The sequence below is a fragment of the Vidua macroura genome, chromosome 7 (assembly GCF_024509145.1).
Source record: "Vidua macroura isolate BioBank_ID:100142 chromosome 7, ASM2450914v1, whole genome shotgun sequence".
In the NCBI taxonomy this organism is placed as follows: domain Eukaryota; kingdom Metazoa; phylum Chordata; class Aves; order Passeriformes; family Viduidae; genus Vidua; species Vidua macroura.
The window spans coordinates 19,336,557-19,356,779 of record NC_071577.1 but is presented as its reverse complement, the minus strand read 5'-3'; the positions used below and the strand labels follow the sequence as shown (position 1 = coordinate 19,356,779).

General features: G+C 42.0%; 1 protein-coding gene across 3 annotated transcripts in view; it reads right to left on the bottom strand.

The window, feature by feature from the left end:
• CHN1 (chimerin 1) overlaps positions 1-20,223 on the bottom strand; it is a 93,422-nt gene that overhangs the window by 23,652 nt on the left and 49,547 nt on the right. For all 3 annotated transcript variants that reach the window (XM_053982512.1, XM_053982513.1, XM_053982514.1), the window contains one exon: positions 4,902-4,979. In XM_053982512.1, coding sequence (XP_053838487.1) covers positions 4,902-4,979 — 78 coding nt within the window. The remainder of the gene's footprint in view (positions 1-4,901; positions 4,980-20,223) is intronic.

Sequence of the window (20,223 nt, the reverse complement as noted above, 5' to 3'; positions counted from 1 at the left end):
CAGTAAGAAAACACCTGCAGGGTGTTCTGCTGGCTCAAATCATCAGGAGCCAGAGATGTCTGAAGGAATACCTGTAACCAGCCAAGGGAGCTAAAACTTCCCCAGGGCCTATGAGTCACAAATGCTGAAGGGGAGTGAAGACCTTTAAGGTGTTTTGTCAAGGTTTATTTTAAATTTGCCAAGTGATCAGGAAGTTATTGCACTGACTAATAAACACAAGCCAGGAGATTTCTTGCTGTTAATCTCAGATTTTCACCTTCTTCTTCCTTCATCCCATAAATCCTAGCTCCTCTTCCACAACTGCCCTCCTCATCAAGAACATTTTTCAAGTATAGTTTTATCTTTCCCCAGCCCCACGCAAACAGCAGGCGAAGGAGTGAGGTCAGTGCCCAAGTCCAAAGCACAGCACCCGGTGGTGAGGAGATGCAGAAGATATTCCATGTCAGATAGGGTGGACCCAGGGCAGAAGGTACCTCTTTAGATGCACCTTTTGTATCAGCAAAATCTGTGGGATGTTTTGAAACAAACCAAGAGCAGAAATGGAGAGATGAGGAAATGAAGAGTGGGAAAGTGCAGAGCACTGAGCAAGGGGAATCCTATGTGTTCACTACCCTAATAAACTGCCTCACCAGAGGGAGAAGATGGAGAAAACCTTAAACCCCACTTGGATTACCTGGCTGTCTAAGTCTTTTGGCCTAGAACCCACTTCACACCTTCCAACCCAGAGCTTCCCCTGGTCCTCCTCTCATTTTCCATCCACATGGCACTTTGCCCCTTTTTCCCTCAGATTTGCAGTTCCTCTATTGCCTTACCTCCTCCTTCATCTGCCTGCCCAGAAATGCCCAGCTGTTTCGTATGGAATAGATTAAATATCAGCTGAGTAAGCAATTTTATTTTAATTTACAAGCTACCACAGTTATTGCCTTTGGGGGACAATATGAGCAACTATGAGAATTGTAAGGGACAGTAAGAAGCATTTTTATTGGTAGGATCCAGGAGTAGAATAAATTTATGGGAATTATTATGTATGAATCTATTCTGTTCACTTCTATGAAGTTACAGAACTTTGTAAACTCTTCTGTTAAAGAACTTTTCCCTATGATTAAGTTCTTTTTGTAAGAAAATAACCCCACTGGCTTCAGCTATGCTCCTTGTCAGCACAGGACCTCACAGAGCTTCCAAATAGAAGATGCTCTTGTTCATCTACACTGGGTGGAAGAATGAGCTTGATATCCATCACTCATACACCCCCCCTGTCCATATTGATACATTTGTACCACAGATTGTGGGGAGATTTATTCCCCATAATGGGTAAGTGAATTGAAAGAAAGAAAAAGCCTTCCTGTGAGAAAAGGTGGGGCTGAAATTTTGAGGATGGTGAAGTGATTGTCCTCATTTGGTCTAATGATTCATTTTACAAGAGATCTCATTCAGAGTGCTGGATTCCAGAAAGGCACAGTAAAAGGAGGGAAATCAAAAGTAATCCAAATATGCAAAAAGATAGACCCAATCAAGTCACACTCCTGTCAAATTCCATTAGTCAATTAGAGCTAAATAAAATGCTGTATCGAACAATGTAAGCCTCTTTAATCTGATATATTTGAATTATTAGAAAATAGATCTTTTATATTAGATTTATAGAGAAGAATATAGAAATATTAATATTTTTTAAATAAATTGGAAAAGGCAAAAATATGCTTAAAAGTCGAATACTTTTCACACCTGGCTTTTATCCTGAAGGACGCGCATTTAAAACTCAGTCAGAACTGACATTTATAAATAATCATCCCTTTCTTTACTTATGGAGATTAATAATTAAAGACAATTCAGGCACTTTATATTTGCATTTGAGATGTGCTCATGAGAGACCAGACTTCCCCAGCCAGGAGAATATTACAGAGTTGGAGATCATTACCGACTAGCTCTGCTTGCAGAGCTCCCTGTCACCCTGGCTACCCAGCCTGTTCCCTTCAGGCAGGAGACAACTCACATTCCAGGAGATTTAAGTAAGATTAAATCCTCTCAAAAACCCTGCCATGTCAGCACTCCTAGTAAAACTGTCTTTACATTCTTCTTTCAAACAACCCTTAGAGCAAAACATAGGTTAATGGATTTATTCAGGAGACCTCTTGATAATTTAAAAGCAGCTTTCATGTTCATCCCTCCCCTAGGCACTGCACTCCTGCAATGACGATTCACTACACTGCCCCTCTGCCACCATGTTCCTCTACCTGAGCTTTGCTGCAGGCAACCGAGTCTGAGCATTCCAACTGCACCTGTGTCCCCAGACACCCACCCCACAGAGACACGAGGCACAGGGAGAACTGAGGTCCCTTAGCCTGTGGTCAAGTCTCTGGGATGTTTGCTAAGCCCAGCCTGCCTCTGGAGCGACTGCAGCTGTCATCTTCCCTTCTCCAAGGAAACACCACTGCTGGTTGTGCATGTGCAGTTCTCCGTTTCTCCCCTCTCTATTAGGATGCTGCAGCACTTCCAGTATAAAAGGATTTTTGAGACCCCTTCATTTCTGTGAGCAGTGATGGGACTGATTGAAGAAGCTGCTGGGAGAGGGTTAGGGGTCCCTGTCTGGTGCCTTGTGCCTGCAGCACAGAAAGCAGATTAGCTGCAGAGGTACAAAGCAGCGGACACACTCCTGTTTGCTGTGGAGCCTCTGGGGACAGCAGTCACTGTTGATTAGCTGAACTGGATAAATTTATTTAATTTCTTGGTTTGTTTCAAAAGTCTAGGTTGAAGACTCTGGGCCTGACATTTCCTTCCTCTCCACATGGGTGGCAGATTTGCTACTAGGCAAGCAACCTAGGAGACTCATGCAGACATTTTAAATGATGACATCTATACATGCGAGGAAAAAAATTGACAGATGCAAAGAAATTATAAAGGAGAGAAGCACACAAGCTAACAATGGCCATTCATTTTAGAGATATAACACAGCACTTACTGTATTTACATAATTCTTAAGAGCTTATGTTTTTGCTTTTTATTCTGATGGGAGAGTGGACACATTTAGAGTTCATGAACACCAGAAGCATTCCTTCCATGGGAAGGTTGGATGCAGCACACCCTGTAAGGGGCTTGTCCCCTTCCAGTCTTTTATAGCAAAAATTATCTGTGAAAGGCAACTCCATTCCACAGACTTGAGAATAAACTTACTTCTCAAGATATGTTTTTCTGGCAACAATATGTATAAAGGAACTGCAGTATGACTATTATAAAGAAAACCATCTATGTGGAAAGTTTGTGCCATGGCTATGAGCTCAGAGCAGATATACAGCCTGTTTTTGGAAAAGACTGAAAAACTCACAGCTCCGAAACTTTCCATAAACAGTTTATGGAAGAAAAAGAAATAAACAAACCCAAATGAATGAAAATCAGGTTATCAGATTATTTTCAAAACAGATGTGTTTCAGGCTGTTAAAGAAAAGCAACTGGGGAACACAGATGTGCAAAATTAAATACTTATTGTCCTACATGCACTGTAGTACATGGAAAATCATGATCTGCTGGCATCTGCAAGAATTATCTTCAAACTCTAAGGAACAAATGAAAATTGCAAGATGTTGCAGATATTTAGGACACCTCAGGAGCCTGTGAAAAAATGCTCTGCATTGAACTGTCAGCCAGCACAAATATGTTATGCCAAGCATTCGTATTAAACACTTCTTACATACCACTCTGTATGTGGTTTGTAAATTTGTGCTTAATGGAAGTACTCAAATGAAACAAAACATCCCGATCACATAAAGTTTCCACTTTTGGTGATTATCTGCACTCAAAAGGCAGAAGGTGGTTTAAATAAAATCAGATGGAAGATAGGTAAATTAATATATGTGCATGCATGTGGAGAGTCCCACATTCTGACATGTGTGCATGATGGAAATAAAAACTGAAAACAGGAGACATTTAATGGACACTTGTATCATCAGATGCCTGTATTGTATTAACAATCTGCCCTTCTCTTAAAAGAAATAAAAGTAGGTTTTTTGGTTAGATTTTTTTTAACATTAAAGACAACATTTGGCCTTCAAGTTATATATTTGAAATTTGTACTGTCATCTACAGGAATCCAATAAAACATCAATTTATATAGTCTTAAAATTAAGACTGCCTACCATCAAATGTATTTGACCACCAAAAGGTTACATTACTCAGTCCTTACTGGACACCTATTACAGACAGACACAAAACACAAATATGTTGTACTGACATGCATTGCTCTTACCAAAGAACATTGGTTATTTAAAGCAATTAGAACAATAACTAGAAGCTACATAGAAGACTAAGTAAATTTTATTAAAACACAAGGTAGTTGCCAATGCCAGCATGTCCAACAGCCTCGTGGCATAAACATCGCTGGTTTCAACACTCAATTCATTGACACAGGAGAAAAGCCAGAAACTGAGGGAAATGCAGTCCATCTGCTCAATCCAGATGCAGCAGAACACACTTCTTACCTTCAAAGCTATTTACCATCGACAAACTGAGATAAGATCAATTAAACCATCTAACTATAGATCTAAGAGACTTTTTTGCATTGAAAGTAAAACTGGATTGCATTCGAGTTGACAGAAAACTTTGCTGTTTCTCTCACCTTTAGCAATTCTCTCAGTATAAACCAATTCGAAATAAAAGAGATAACTAGATCAGACAAATATTATTGAAACAAATGTGTGCACACAAGCAGCCAACAACAAAATCCTGATTCCTCTGTTGCATGAGAGGAATGAGGTTTACTTGCAGCAATGAGGTTTACTTGCAGCTTTTAAGTTCCTAGAAAGTCGCAGTGTGCATACCTATAATTTCCTTGTGTTGAAACCAGACCCGTTTCAAAATACAAGCTAAAGTGCCTTCGCCTGAAAATGAAATAAGATAGGAAAACGTCTTACCTTGAAATTATGAACCTTCTCGTATTTCGGAACATGTTCATTTTCCTTCAGAGTTGCTCTTCGGACGAGCGACGTCAACTGCGAATAAGCAAAGAGTTTAAGAGGTTGCCAGATTGTCACAGACGCCTTGCGAGCGCCCAGTTTCATGCCCAAGGCAGCGAGCAGCAGATCGCGCTGCCGGCCCTCGTGCCCGGCGCGGTGCCCCGCGTTGCCGCCGGCTCGGTGCGCTGCCCAGGGCTCCCTGGCCGGCATGCTGCCGTGGAGGCGGCGGCCCGCCCGCGCCCTGCTGGGTCACACTCGGGCTGGCGGGGCGGCGCGGACCACGCCGCAGCCTAGGCTGCTGGGGCGGGCGGCGCGGCCATGGAGGGCAGGGGCTCGGCGGGGCGCGGGGCTCGGCGCGGCCGGCGGGCGGCCTGCGGGCCGGGGGCGGGCGGCAGCCGGCGGCGGGGACGCGCAGCCCGCGGCCGCTGCCTCCATCGGCGGCGGCCGGCTCGGGGGCGCGGGGACGCGCACGCCTCGAGCCCTGCGCCCGCCCGCTGCCCGGCGCGGGGGCGTCGCGGCCCCGCGCGGAGCGGAGCGGCCCCGCCCCGGGGCGGCCGCAGCCAATGGGGCCCGGGGAGAGGGGCGGAGCGGCACGGCACGGCACGGCCCAGCTCCGGGAGAGGCGCCCGCGGCGTGAGCCACGCACCACTAGACAATGGCACCGCTGCGCTCCGGGGGGTGCCGCGGGAGGCAGGGCGGCGAGCAGCAGCCCCGGGGGACACGGCGGGAAGCGGCTCCCCCCGACCCCCCCCCCCCCCCCCCCGTCTGACGTGGGCTGTGCATCATGAGCGGGTAATGTGACCGCTGATGGGCACCACTCTCGCCTTAAAATTACATTTTTCAGCACTTTTCGTGTGAAAACATGCTCACCAATCTCACATCTTGTAGGGATGTGAACACAAATGTCACCCCAAGTTCATTGCAGCGCTCCATCCAGCAAAGACCCGAACTGCTGGTGACGCCTCTCTTTAGAAATTTACAGATCCTAACAGAAGGTGAATGACCACAGTCTCCCACTGGACTGAAACCTGAAGTTTGGACGGATGCAACTGACGATGAAATGTGCACAGGGCAGTCTGGTCCTGGCCAGCTCTCACACAAACTATTTCACACAACCTTGAACTTAACTGCCACAGGAGCCAGAATCAAGGGGCTCACAAAGGAGCAGGGCAGACTATGTCCCACCCGGAGCTGCCCACCCGGGCAGCCCAGCTCGGGCGGCTCCCTCCAGCTGAGCACTGACAGCCGGGAGGGCTCACCACGATGGCCACTCCGCTCCTTGCCTTCTCATGCTCTCCAAGCATTTGCGAACAGTCTTTGTCAGAGACAGCAAAAAGGGGCCCTTGATCTGACTACAGGCAAGCTTTACAGCGTGGGGCTGACCACCCTCCTGAGATGCAGGGTGCCAGGGGACCTTTCCTTTCCTGCCTGTGCAGACAGCCGGCGCGCAGCCCTCCCTCCCCCCGCGCAGGCTGCCGCACTGCAACCGCTCTCCCTGCTGCAGCAGAGGTATTTTTATCTCTCCTGAGTCAGAAACCGACGACAAGCACAGTTTGTCACAAGCTTCTGGGTGGAATTGGTATGTGCTTTGCAGCTGGATCACAGTGTTCCAGTTTAGCTCGGTCCTGCCAATACAGCTGAGAACAGTGCTCACTGGGAGCCCCTCTTCTGTTCACTTGTGTGGCCACCCGTACCTTCCCGACAGGTTTTAAAATTCTGCTGGGTTTCAGCATAGGGTGATGGTGCAGAGATTAAGGATCAAGGCTGGTGCTTCACTAAACACTAATCTGCAATACAACTAATAATTGAAACACTGGCTACAGATTATTCAGGAGGATGCTGTCAGGCATTACTGGCTCATACAAGGGTCTGACTCAGTTCCCCGTTTCAATACAGGCAGGAGGCTGCTTGATCCATCCTATTAAGAAATACTTTTCCAACGACTACCTCAATCTGCCTGTCTTGCTTTTAACCAATCCTTTCTAATGCAGGTGAATGCTCCTCTGGCATTTTTCTGTCCATCCTTGCAAGTGTATTAACACTCCATGGCAATAGAAGATCAAGAAAACTGAGATGACGAGTAAGAGATGATAAAAACTGACACTTTATCTACACAAAGTGTGAAAATAGCATGGACTCAGGGAGCAAGCACCTCTCCTCTCCTCTCCCTTCATGGTTTAATTCCCAAGAACTACATCAGCTGAAAGTCCTCATGGAACAAGGTGGACCTACACCTGCTCCAGAGGAGTCATCTGCTCCAAACAACTTTGAATGACAACAGGCTCAGGAAGTACATAATGAATTCTAAAAACATTTCATTACACTTTTCTCTGCAACCTAAAATTATTCTTAAGGGGAAAAAATGCATCACCAAAACTTCATATTAGAAATAAATTCTTTGAAAATGGAATTTGTTGGAAATAAATAACACAGTGATTTTCAACAATAATTTTACTATCAGAATTAACTGTTATTATTTTGTGTAATTCCACTTAAGAAGCAAGATAAAGCAGGCTGAATTTCCCTTTCAATCGCTAGTAGTGCACATATCTGGTTTTTGGCATACTTACTCCTTAATTGTCATCTTCCCTTTTCCTAATTCTGAAGAACTGAGTTATTTTCAATAGCACTTTAGAGTCATGCTAGTAGCAACAGATCTCTGGATCCTGGAAAATTAAATCTAAGAATGCCAATAAAAAGGTAAGGAAAACTACCCAACAGGGAAAGGTCCTATCTCATGGTTGTAATTATGAAAATGCGTTCTAATCTGGAAAGTATTTATACAATTATGAATTTTAATTTTAACACTGCTTTGTGTTACAGTACTCTAACAGAGACTGCTTATTGGTTTCACATAAATCAGCTTCCTGTTGTTCAATGCACAGCATTTTCTGCTGTTTACAAGTAAAGGCATACTGGGCTCACCACCTACCCTTACAGCCATTCGCCTGGGCTATACGCTCTGCAGTAGTGTACACCAGAAACAGACTGAAACAAAGTTAAACCATATAGCTAGCAACTGAAAAATTAAAATTTATACAACTGCTTTCAGATGATGCAATTTTATAATGTGTATGCTCATTCTTTTGCCATTGCCTAACTTTGGGTGTTTGGCTTTGCAAAGTAATGCTTTCCTTTACACACACCAAATCCCTTGTTTCGAAAACCAAACTGAAGAATGAAATTTCTTTTGTACACATTTTCCTGACAACAGTTTGGGTCATCAGGCAGGTCCAGATCGTTAACTTTTTAGTATGTGAGATAATAAAGTAAGAGAGAGCAAACCACTGTCCTCAGGCAGCCCTAGCCACTGCAGAGATGAGTCATCCCTGAGAGCAAACAAGTGAAGTCTGGGACCTGGGGCTCACCTCAAATCCTGCAGGAAGCTATCCACTCCCAAGACACCCTCCTGTTCCAGGCTCTCTGTGCTGTCTCACTTGCCTGTAGCCTGCAGGTCCTGCTCCTCTTCCTACACCTTCAGCAGGCTTTTGATTCAATGCCTGCTCTCCACTAGTGGTTCCTGCACTCCCACCCGCCAGCAAAGTCTCTTCTCCAGAGCCTTTCATTTTCCAACAAATTATCTTTGTAACTTGCTCTGCCTGAAGACAGTGCCTGAAGATACTGTCTGCTACATACTGGATGAAAAAGAGGTAAAAATCTGGAGAGGAAAGTAATTTCCTTCCCACTTTCCTAAGTCTTAATTTTTTGGGGTTTTTTTAAGCAATTGTGTGTGACAAACATTTGCAATCAAAATTGCACATGCAGGGAGGAATATGCTGTGCAGACTCCATGAGGAAGGAAACTGCAAGGCTGTCATTCTCAAATTTAATTTCAGGACATGATTTCATAGGACTGAGGTGAACTGAAAATGGAATGACTAGAAGCAACAGCTGAGCAACTTCTCAGCAGAGCAGGCAACCAGAGCAGCCTCAGTCCTGTACATTTTAGTGATTTAAACACTGAAAAGCCAAACCCAGCAACACAACATCCTTTAAACTATGACATCTGTTTAGAGGTTCTACAATTTACATATGGACTGAAGGGGGGAAAAAGGAAAATAAGAGTGTAATGTGCTATTTCAAATGTTCCCATTTGTTGTAAAACCTCAGCTGTAAGAGTTGTTCAGTCTAGGTCCTACTGGCTCTCCACTTTCCTCACTTTCTCCTGGAGTAGTCCTTCAGGTTGCAGGAGAAACAGCTGCTCTCTGGAGCACTATATGCTCTCAGTGTCAGCTGGATAATGTATGCATATTTGCTGGTACTAATCTCCCAATCAGTAAGTCTTATTATGAAGCCTTCACAGAATTGATTTAAAAGTCATCTGCGACTTGCAGTAAATTCCAATTAGTCACTCTCTGAAAGACACATTATGTAAGTTTAATCCAGTCACACAGTTCAGTCGACATCACACAAATTATCTTTCTAAAAAGGGAAATCAATGCATTCCCATTTGTTGAGTAATAAAGTGAAATTACTTCAGGGAAAAAAAAAAACAAACCCAAAACCAAACCCCAACCAAAACAGAAAAATTCAAGTAAGGTTAAGATCACAGGTCCTAGAATAACCAGATTAGAGTTGATCCTGAAGCCCATGTGCATTTCCAGTACAATGGAATGTTTAGTTTTCTGAGCACCTGGCTCCACTCTCAAACACATAATTATGTTTTCTTCAGAATGCATGTGTAGTACACTGCAGGCTTTTCATTCTCAAAGGGTATTTTCATGTTGTTATGACTAAATATGCCTTTATTGTTTCAGAATTTATATATAATATGATCCCTTCCCTGTATTTTAATAATAACCAGCAATTATATTGCACGAGTTTTTAAAAAACATCAGAGACGATGCCCTATTGTACATGTATCAAGAAACAAGACATTTGGTTTTCTATACAGTGAGCCACTGTACATTTTGCAGTATTCTGTTTCACGGTATAGCTAACTTAGCCAAATGCATATGCTCAGAAAATCCTTGCTTGTATGAACACTTTATGAGCATATTTTATGGCCTCAGTACATGATTTTCAAAAGCTAATCAGTTGGATTGTGAAACTGAGCCCAATTTCCTCAATGCTGCTCTTAGTGGAAGTTTGTTCCAAGCTAAATATAACTTTCCCAGTCATATCTTTCATAGGATTGTTCTAAAGGGGAAAGAGGAGCTCAACATTTTACTTTTTAAATAAAAGTGGTGATAATCTGCTTTCAGTGAACTTTCTTCACTTGTAGAATGCTAATGCCAGGCACTGCCTCTGCTCACATGGTGTGAGCACAGGGTAGGAATGCTATTAAAAGAAAAGTTCAGCCTGAAAGATGAGATCTCAGAAGGTGGGTGGGAAGGACCATCACACAGCCTCAGCCACCAGGGACTTCTCTTGCTGCCATTCCAACACAGCCACATTTACCTGGCACATGTACACCTTCAGGCTCCCACAGTGCTCGGGTAGAATGGAATCCTCAGGCAACACCGAGCCCCACTTTCAGTTAGCCACAGGGGAGCTGGGTTTAAGTCATGGTTAAATGATGAAATCTGACTCCTGAGAAAAGTTCTGGCTTTTATAACAAAATTTTCCAAATGGACTGACCTCTAATTAAATCAGACCTTCCCCACCCCCTCCAGTGAAATACTTATGGCAAAATCTAAAGAAATGGCTATTTATATTCTATATCTAGAGCTGCTAATGAACATTTTATATCTAGAATTTTAAAGAAAGGTTTAAAAAAATGTTTAATTAAAAATTTAATTAAACAAATTCAGCCAAAATGTTGGCTTGACTTAAAGTAAGGCTGTTAAAGAAAATAAATTAAATACATGAATATTAAAATCCAAAATTAAAATTATAGAAAAAAATTATTATTGCCTGATATTGCTGCTAGAAATTACTGCATCAAAAGAGAGTTCCTTCAGTACTGTATTGTTCAATACAATTAAAGTGTATAGGCATTATTTGGGAAGACTATATGTTCCCAGTGGTGTGCTTACCATACAGAGCATATTCATAAAAAAGCAGAGAGATCTTAAGGGAAGCCAACAGAACAGTTTTTCTGTAGCTTTACTCCTAAAACCTACTAGTCACTGCACGTGATTGGGATCTGGTATATTTTGTTTCTAGTGGCTGACAGGTTGTAGATTTGCTCCTGGCAGGTACTGATATGGGCCTTTGGAATGACAATTCTAAACTGTGCACCAGCAAAAAGCACCCATGTGACTATTCCTCTCTTTCAGTTACTGGCAAGGCAAAACCAATGAACATTTACTTTTCTGGATAGTGGCACAAAAGCAAGGCACTTTTCAGTGGCAAATACAACCCATTCTTTTCCTTGGGGGGCGGGATATATTTTGGTATATAACTATGGATCTAGACATGGCAAAAATAAAATAAAATTTTCTCAGTACCTTCAGGAAGAAGTTATGGTTTTGATCTGGTTCTGGAGGACTTTGCTAATATCAAGTGACTTAGCTTTCAGGGAGGTCAGCAACTGGCCACCATGCACAGGTAATTCCAGGGGTTTCCTCCACACTGCATAGGTACAAATTGCACTACAGGGGTGTATGTGGGCACATGGTAGGGGTGTGCACAGTAGGGGTGTGATGTTGCAATCAATAATGGTGCTCACTGTGTTTTATAAGCTATAGCTACAAGTTCCTTTATGCAGCTTAAATGGTGAGACCTGTCCTCACAGAGATGCATTGTGGATCAAGAAGTGCAGTCCTGCCCTCATCCCAGGACAAGCAGGAGCCACAGGGCTCTTCCCTGCAGACACCAGTGGAAGATGTCCCCATGGCCCCAGCTGCCTGTGTTAAAATAACCCATTGCTCCAGCCCTTTCCCTAAAGACAGAGACTACTAGCCTGCTTGCAAGAGGCAGGATGTGACTGCTTGACAAAAGGAGAGCTGCCACTAAGCCATGTGACACTGAGGCAGGAGATGCCAATCAAACAGCATGATAAAAGCTACCCAAAAAGCTAAGAAATGAGCTCCTAACCCTGACTGTGGTGAGGAAAGATGTTCCCATGACTATGAGTTCAAGCTGAGGCATCAGCCTCAGAAACTGTCTCCTTGCTTTGTAGTAGCTCCATACCACAGTCCCAATCTTCTGCCTGAAAACAAACTGCATTAAAAGGGGGCCAACCCCAACCAAGTCTGGAAAAGTACAGAAGGAGACCAAGAACTGGTAGAGGACAGAAAGTACCCTGCCTCAAGGGCCTGGCAGCATCACTGTTCCCCAGGCAAACCATTCAAGACAATTTGTGAAAAAGAAGAGAAGCATCATTAAACACTGGAATTTGTCTTGAGTAAATCCTCCAGACAAAGACTGTCCTTTACAATTTTGCTTTCTGTTCTTCCCATCTACCCTCCATCCTTCATAGTTTTGGTTTTGGTCCATCCTATCTTCCTCCTCTCCTGCCAGGAGCCTGGGCCATGGAGGTGGAATGCTTAACAGTGAGTTAAAGCATATGCCTTGGTCAGGTGCTCCTCTCCCTGGGCAAGGCAGGAGCAGAGAGACAGGGAGGACTAGTCACATAGTTGAAGTTAATGATTACACCGTGACACATTGCTGAACTGGAGCCAGAGAGATCTGTCTTGCAGCTACAAGGCCTTCAGGAAGAGGAGCTGATGAAACAAAGGGGAGCAACGCTCATCCTGGTCAGCAACACAGAAACTGTTCCTCAGCAGCTTCTCCATCTTGCTCTCATTGTCAACATTTCCTTTTTAGCTGAGAGCACTGCATTTTCTCCCCATCCCTTTGTCTGGGATATGTCTCCCTGCAGGTCTGCAGAGAGCTGTGCTGCTGTGACCAAGGCTCAACTGACATTCATTGCAGTGAAGGGTCACTCCAGCAAAAGCCTCTTGACTCATGACATGTCAAGGCAGACTGTACTCCAAAAAGACCTTAAAAGTAATTTATAAATGCCATGTGGTCTATAAGAGTGATAGCAGTTAAAATGTAATGCAAATTGGCAGCTGCATGAACGCTCCTCTTTTGGCAAATGCTCTTCATTACTGATATACTAAATTAAAGTATTGTAAGAAAAAACAGGCTATTAAGACTAATCGTTTGAAACCACAAGGGACTGGTGGTTTTATTCCTCATCTGACCCATACTGTTATAAGGATTTCCTCAAATAAAAGGAAAGATAAAAATAAAGGAGAAGTTTACCCATACCCTTTGATGAGGAAATAAATGTTACATTTCCTTTATAATATCCATTTAAGAATCTTACAGATAAAATAAATCTATAATCAACCTCTGTTATCTTTTTGTAACTGAAAATGTGTACACTTAGGGATAATGAAAATCGTGTAATCCACAAGGTCTTTCTACTCATATATTTATTAGGTGTTCTTTAATTTTTTCCTTGTGGAATAGGAGTTGTGGCTACTGGTATACCATGGGCAAATGGTATGGAAATTTCTTTTTATGCCTCATCAATATTTTCTTACCTAATGTATTATACTCATTTCACATTAGTCTTGACTGGCAGTCTAATGCATCTGATACTAGCCTTCTTTTGTTCTACATGGTAATTCAATTTAGACTAATTCAATGTATGTTATAATTGAAAACTGCAGCTCATTAATTTCTAAACACTCTTTGTATTTCAGACTACACCTGCTCCTTTGGCACAGTGTCTATTCTGAATCCATCCACTTCTTCCTGAATAAGCTATGTTGCTATGGTACATGTGCTGTCACAGTTTCTTTCTTAATCATACTTTCAGTCCATAATCATACTTATTTAGCATAAAGAAGAGTAAGAATGCAAAGTCTCCTAATCCTTCCTGAATTACCATTTGATTTGAACCGATGAGTCAAGGTGAAAACAATGTTTAACCTGAAGGAATACTAGAGTTGTCAAATGGCTATATGCAACGTGCTTGCAAAATTTATGATGGTGAAAACCTGCTTATGGACCACCTCACTGCAGAAAAATTAAACAATGGGGTAACCCTCAGTGCTCCCCAAAAATCCTCAGGGAGCCTGATTACCAGTTTTGCAGGTCCATGTGTGTCCATGTGTGTCCACAGCTGCACCAGTGGGTCAGGGTCTGCTCACTTTCTACAGTGCAATTAGGCACATTGAAAAATCAGATGGGCTGATCATCCTTCAAATGGGTCTCATGTGGACTCCCACTTCCTTGCATAAATCTCTATTTAAATCAAGACTGCTTTGAAACCTGCAATGAATGAAACCAGAGTGGAAATGGCAGCAGAATTAGTCTGCTCCCAAAGTCACATTATCAATTATTAACAAAGTATCAGTTTATTTCCACCCATAAAGTCTTCTAATCCCTGATCACATTCTCAGAAAAGGCTCATTTCACTTCTGTTGACCAGTGTTCCAATTTTCTCCTCTCTCCTTTTACATACATGGTTCATCTTTCCTATTTATTCCCTCTAAGTTTCCTAATTAACATTTTAAAATACTTCTGTAAGGAAAATTTTTCCTATAAGGGCAGTAAACATCCAATTTCCCTACAGAAAGCTATGACTATTAAAAATTCTTAAGACAGGCACTCAAGTGACCATCATCTCAAATGGTCAAACACAGCATCTTTGAAACAAATTTAAATAACCACTTGATTTGAAAATAGAATGATTTTGAATGATTCAAAGTGGGGCTGGCAGTGTAAGCCCCATCATAAATCTTGGCTATACAGAATATTTACCTTACAAGGGAGAAGCCCTGGCATGTGGACAGATCATACAACCTCTGTTACACAGGAGAGACTCTAGGTTTTTTTTTTTTTTCCCAGCAAGTCTGTGGTTTCTTACAACATAATGTTTAGTTGATGTCTATTTTCAGTTGAAATACACTAGTCCCAGGTCCCAGTCCACACCTGGGATTTCAGAGGCATGTGGTCTTTGACCAATAGCTTTTATTTTGAGTACAAGTCACATCAAAGCTAAAAGACTAAGTTTAGGGTATATTTGCATTACTTAAATTCATTGGAAATAAACAAAATGTTAAACCAGCACAACTTCTTCTTTCTTTCTTAGCATGCTTTTCATCTTACATTACAGGGCAATTTTTCATTTGTACTGCCACCATCAACTAGCACTTTAAAAATGACACTGCTTTCTAATGCTGAAGTTGTGTGAATTTTCAACAATAAAAACAGCCCAAGAGAATTAACCCATCAGGTCCATAAAAAATTGTCCAGGAAGCTCTCAGCACAATCAGCTTACTGAGCAGGGAGTCTGCCTTGAGAACTGCAGTGTGGCAGAGATGATGGGAAGCTCCCAGACACCAGCTGCAACCAGCGCTAGCAAGGATTGGGATGGAAGCTGGAGGGAATGAGAAACTGTCACTTAAGGGATCGAGATTCACTTGAAATTAAGAGATTCTTCACTTGAAATTCTGTGAAACATAACACAGGATACTTTCTGCAATTTTTGTGCATTTGCATTAAACATACTGCTACTCTAATCATCATCCAATTCACAGAAACGCCTGAATGCAAATGTAATTCACTATCATATTAACTTTGGGAAATGGTTTCAAGACTTTTCCAGCAATGTAAAATCATCAGAAATCTTCTACCAATAAACTATTTGACACGATATAAAGCATAAAGCTTTTAAAATGTTTCACCATTATATGCAAAATGGAAATTGGGAACAGAGTATTTTCATATTTTCACAGAATTCCTCCAATCCCCTCTCAAATAGGTTAAAAGCTGCTTTCCTCTAAGTGCTACTAATCTAATTCACAAATTGGAAAACGTGAAAAAATTTATTAAATCACATACCCATATGACTAAGGCTTAATAGAAGATATTGTACGCTGTGACACTAGCTCTAAGGTTCCTTAGGCAACTTATTTCTAACTGTTTAAGCTCTAAGAAAATGCAATCATAATCTCCACTACACAGCAATATAATCAAAGTGCATTATAATATGAACTTCACTATTAGAAACACATCATCCTTTACTTATTTTGGAAATTGTATGGAAGTTTAAATTGAGGAATATCAATACTAACATGATGAAGATTAGAGCAACAAATGAGAACCAGAATTTTCAGTGTGGTGATTCTTACCTTACTGAAACATTAGGAACACTAGATGCCAGAAGCAACACTCTTTCTAATTGCTGATGCCATGCAGAAGAAAGGTTAAATATGGAAAAGTTTAATGTTCTGAAAGTTAATGATCAAAGAAAGACTTTGCAAAACTGTCAAGAGTTGCTGTCTTTGCCGATGACAAGTGTGACAGGTTTGAAATAATAGGAGCAAGTAGTTTGTTGAACTTAGTAATAAAACTGCTCTCCTTACTTTGTTCAGTCAGAAAACATTCAGCTAGAGACTAAAATTAAGCATGAGAAGCTTTAGCTGAAAATATATTTTTTCTTGTGAAAGATTAAAAAGAAAGAAACAAGGACCAGAACAGATCAGCTTCTTGGCATTAACCACAGGAAAAATGTTGTTGTTCTTTTCTTCCACAGTCTAATACTTGGTTTAGACATACCTAACTACTTCTCTTTCTGCTACCACCTCTAAAGCAAGCATTTCACTCACCATGGGTCTTAAGCATTTGGTAACCACTTATGACTGGGCAATTATTAGTGGAGCAGATGTGCCTTCTCTAACTGGATGGGGGTGACACATCAGACCACCACAGCTCCACATCCATTCCACCTCTGTACAGAAGGCAAAAGACATGTATTTGTACTTGGAAGCATGTACACAGTGAGCAATGTAAAATGCTTTCCCTGCTCCCATCTAGACACACACAGAACAAACAGTAAGGAGAGAAAGGAGTTTATCTGAACAAAGAGAGAGATCACTGGAGAAAATCCCTGTTAGTCAGACTCCTAGCACAGGTTTAAACTAGCTACACAGAGCCACAGAAGGCATAAAATGCAAGATATTTCATATATTAGTTCACAACCAAAGGTGCTACCAGCTGCACTGCCCCAGCTTATCCTTGAGCCTCTCATGTTCTACGAATGACCAGACCTGACCCTGCCCAGTTTATGAGATTGGACACAATCATAGCCCAAGGTGATTATCACCAGCTATACAGTGTCACGTTATAAAGTTTAAGTGAGCTAAGAAACCTGTAAATAACAAAATTATCCTTTTATAGGACTTTTAATTCAATAGTCCAGTCTGTTTCCTGTAGAAGTGATTAGTAATAGAAAATAATTAGGAGATGCCAGATGGGAGGAGGAGTTTAAAAAAAAAGGCCCCAAACTCACACAGCTAAGGAATGAGAACAACAACGAGGGAGCCGCCAGCTAGCAACCCACTGCAGTCCCTCACCATCCAGAAAGCCCTTTGCACAAGCAATAAATCAGAACCACACACCTGCTTTAGAGGCTGCTCTGAGAGAGACCCACCTTTTCCCTTCTGTGGCCACTGCATGGATTATTCAGTTGTGAGAAGGCATAAAATGTCAAGGGTAGCTACAGGGTTTTTTTTAAAAATAGGGGAAAGAAGATTGTAATTTACTTATATGTGCCTATGCAGCTTCCCCACTCTAGGTGGCCTTTCTGGAAGCCTCAAGTGTAAGGCCCATAGGGAAGGTCAGCAGCAGACTCCTACAGCATGCTAGGACTGCAGTCACAACAGCTCTCCATTGCTCATCTGGAGTTGAGCTGGACCTCTGTATTTCTATGTCCCAACTACTAAGGTCCACTAGGGTGGGAAAACTTGTTCTCACCCTGAAGAGTGCCCAAAGAAAGCTATCCTCTTTGGTTCTTCAAGAGCAAAGGGAGAGTCCTCCCTCCCTGCCTGTGTGTCTTCTTGTACTAGCCTATCCCAGTTACAAAACAAAGAAATTTCTACCAGTACATGTAAGAGAGGCTAGGGCTATACAATACTTTTTGAAGGGCATTAAAAACATAGCCAGATCCAAACCACCAAGCATTAGAAACCCTGAAAAGAACTGAGGTGAGGGCTTCACACTGACTGACCTCACAACACTGAGAAACACAGGAAAAGAGTAACAGTTTATTCACTGCTAATGGTTTCATTTTAGCAGTAACAACACAAGCATTACACTTCAGAATTAATTGCACAGCAACTGTACTGCTTTACAGCCTTTTTAACAGTTCTGCACACGATTCATCTTACAAAGGCTTAATCAGGCACAGGGCATATGCTGAGGGTAATTACTCACCACACTTCTGCTGAGGGTCTGATGTGTGAGTCTGAAAGACTAGCCACACTCAATTTCACATGGCAGCTGCCTGTCTCAGTATAATTTGACACCAAACTTTCTGAAGACTGTATCTTTGTGTACACATCTCACATGTCAGATCATAAAAGAGCCACACTTCACTGAAAAAACAGAAAGTAACTTGCAAGGTCATCTCAGCAAGCAGTGAAGAGACTTGTACCCATGACAAAAGGCTGAAACAGGATGCTGATCCTCAACTGTGTTTAGCTTCAGAACACAGGGAACACCTCTACAGGAGTAGCATAGCAACAGGAGGTGCAGTGTCTGCTTGAAATGAAGGCTGACCTAAGGCACTCCTCACTGTCTGCAGGCTGTGGAGCCTTATTTGTTCTGACCCTTGTAATACTGAATCAGCAACGTGCAATTGGGCTATCAAAAGCACACAGCTTTTAGTTCACATTAATCCCTCACATTATGGTGTAAGCATTGCACTAATGTGCTCTGGAGGTGCAGACACACACACAGAGGCAGGCAGGCAAGTCCTGCAGGGCTCACTGGAATCAGCCAGGAGACCAATTTTAACCTGCAGGAATTAACTGAACATGGCTGGGCATGAACCAGAGCTGGCACCAACAGAAAGAGAAAGAATTTGTCCTGGGAGAAACAGGAGATCTATGGGACAGTGTTTAACACTGGAGGTCCAGTTACAGACCCTTAAAAAACAAGTTTTGCTTCCTAATGTATCTTTTATAAGCATGAGATAGTGATAAGATTAAACTAGATATTCTGTGTGTGACCTGGGCTTTAAATTGGCAAAGTTCATGCTTCATTTGGAAGCTCTGAATCTTAAAACCAAATCAGTTTATACGAGATTTTTTAGAGAATCAATTTTACTGCCATAATGAACACAAATAAGGGCTTGGGTTATTCTTGGTGATTATAAATAGAAAAAGCACTCTGCAGTTTGGAAAAAATAATTTTCTTTGTGCTGATGTTTGTACACTGGGCAACATGTGCACTTAACTCTCCTTTCCTGGGTATTAATAAACACAGGGTTAAGTTAAAGCCATATATGTTTGTAAAAATGCATCATAACCATTTGCAGTCTTATATATGCCATATATAATACCATACATGACACTGGTACCCCACCAACAAAAATGCTAATGCACAGAAAGGAGAGATGAGGAAGACTGGGGCCGAGGCAATCTCTTCTGGGCATGATGTTGCTGATGTGCTAGAGCAGCTACCTAAAAAGTATGCTTGTCTTTCATCCTGCTAAGAACTTTCTCGGAATTGACAAAATTGTCTGTGCTTTCAAGTCTCTGCTGAAAGATGGGCTAAACCCAGAAGAAATAAATAGAAGTTTCTGCCTTCCACAGAGTTATGTTTTATTTATAAATTACATTAAAGTTACAGAGTGATTGTCATGGACACCCGCGCAGGGACTGGAAAGGAACATTTGTGAGAAAAGAGTTGACAATCTCCTCCAGTTAACCCATGGGATTCTTCAGTGCTCAGTATCCTGCATCTTTAAATGTACTTTAAGGTAAACATTCATTAGCTGCACTTCTAAAAACATTGTTGTTTCATCATTACCCTTCTTACAGCTATGGCTTGTTTAGATTTTGTGTACATTACACAGCCATCTTTGAAGTTAATTCAAGTAAATGGAAATATTTCAAACAACTTCCAGCATGAAGATTGCTTCAGCTCTCAAAGCACACTTTGCTCCCTGATTATTAAGACCAGGGGGGTTTTTTAGCACCTATCAGTTCCAGAACTGACATTACTGGGCACCAACCAGTGCCATTCAAAGCTGTTCTCCTCTATCACAGACCTTGATAAGGGTGTCTGTACTTCTATGCCAGCAACTGCAACTTCCTCAGCTACAGCCTCTCATGTGCTGTCCCTGGAGATAAAATAAGCCGTGGTGAAGGAAAGGTTTAAGCAGATTTGACTGAGACCAAAAGTAGAAAAATAGTAGTGTCATTAATGAAAATAGAAGTGTTAGTTTAATGTTGGAAAGTAAGACTGTTCCCTCTGCAAACACCTGAAAGTATCACCCTCGACTTTGTATGTGGAGTCTGTTATGAATTTATTAGAAATGTACACAGATCACACTTAACTTTGTGATCTGGATTATCTTTGGAGGCAGG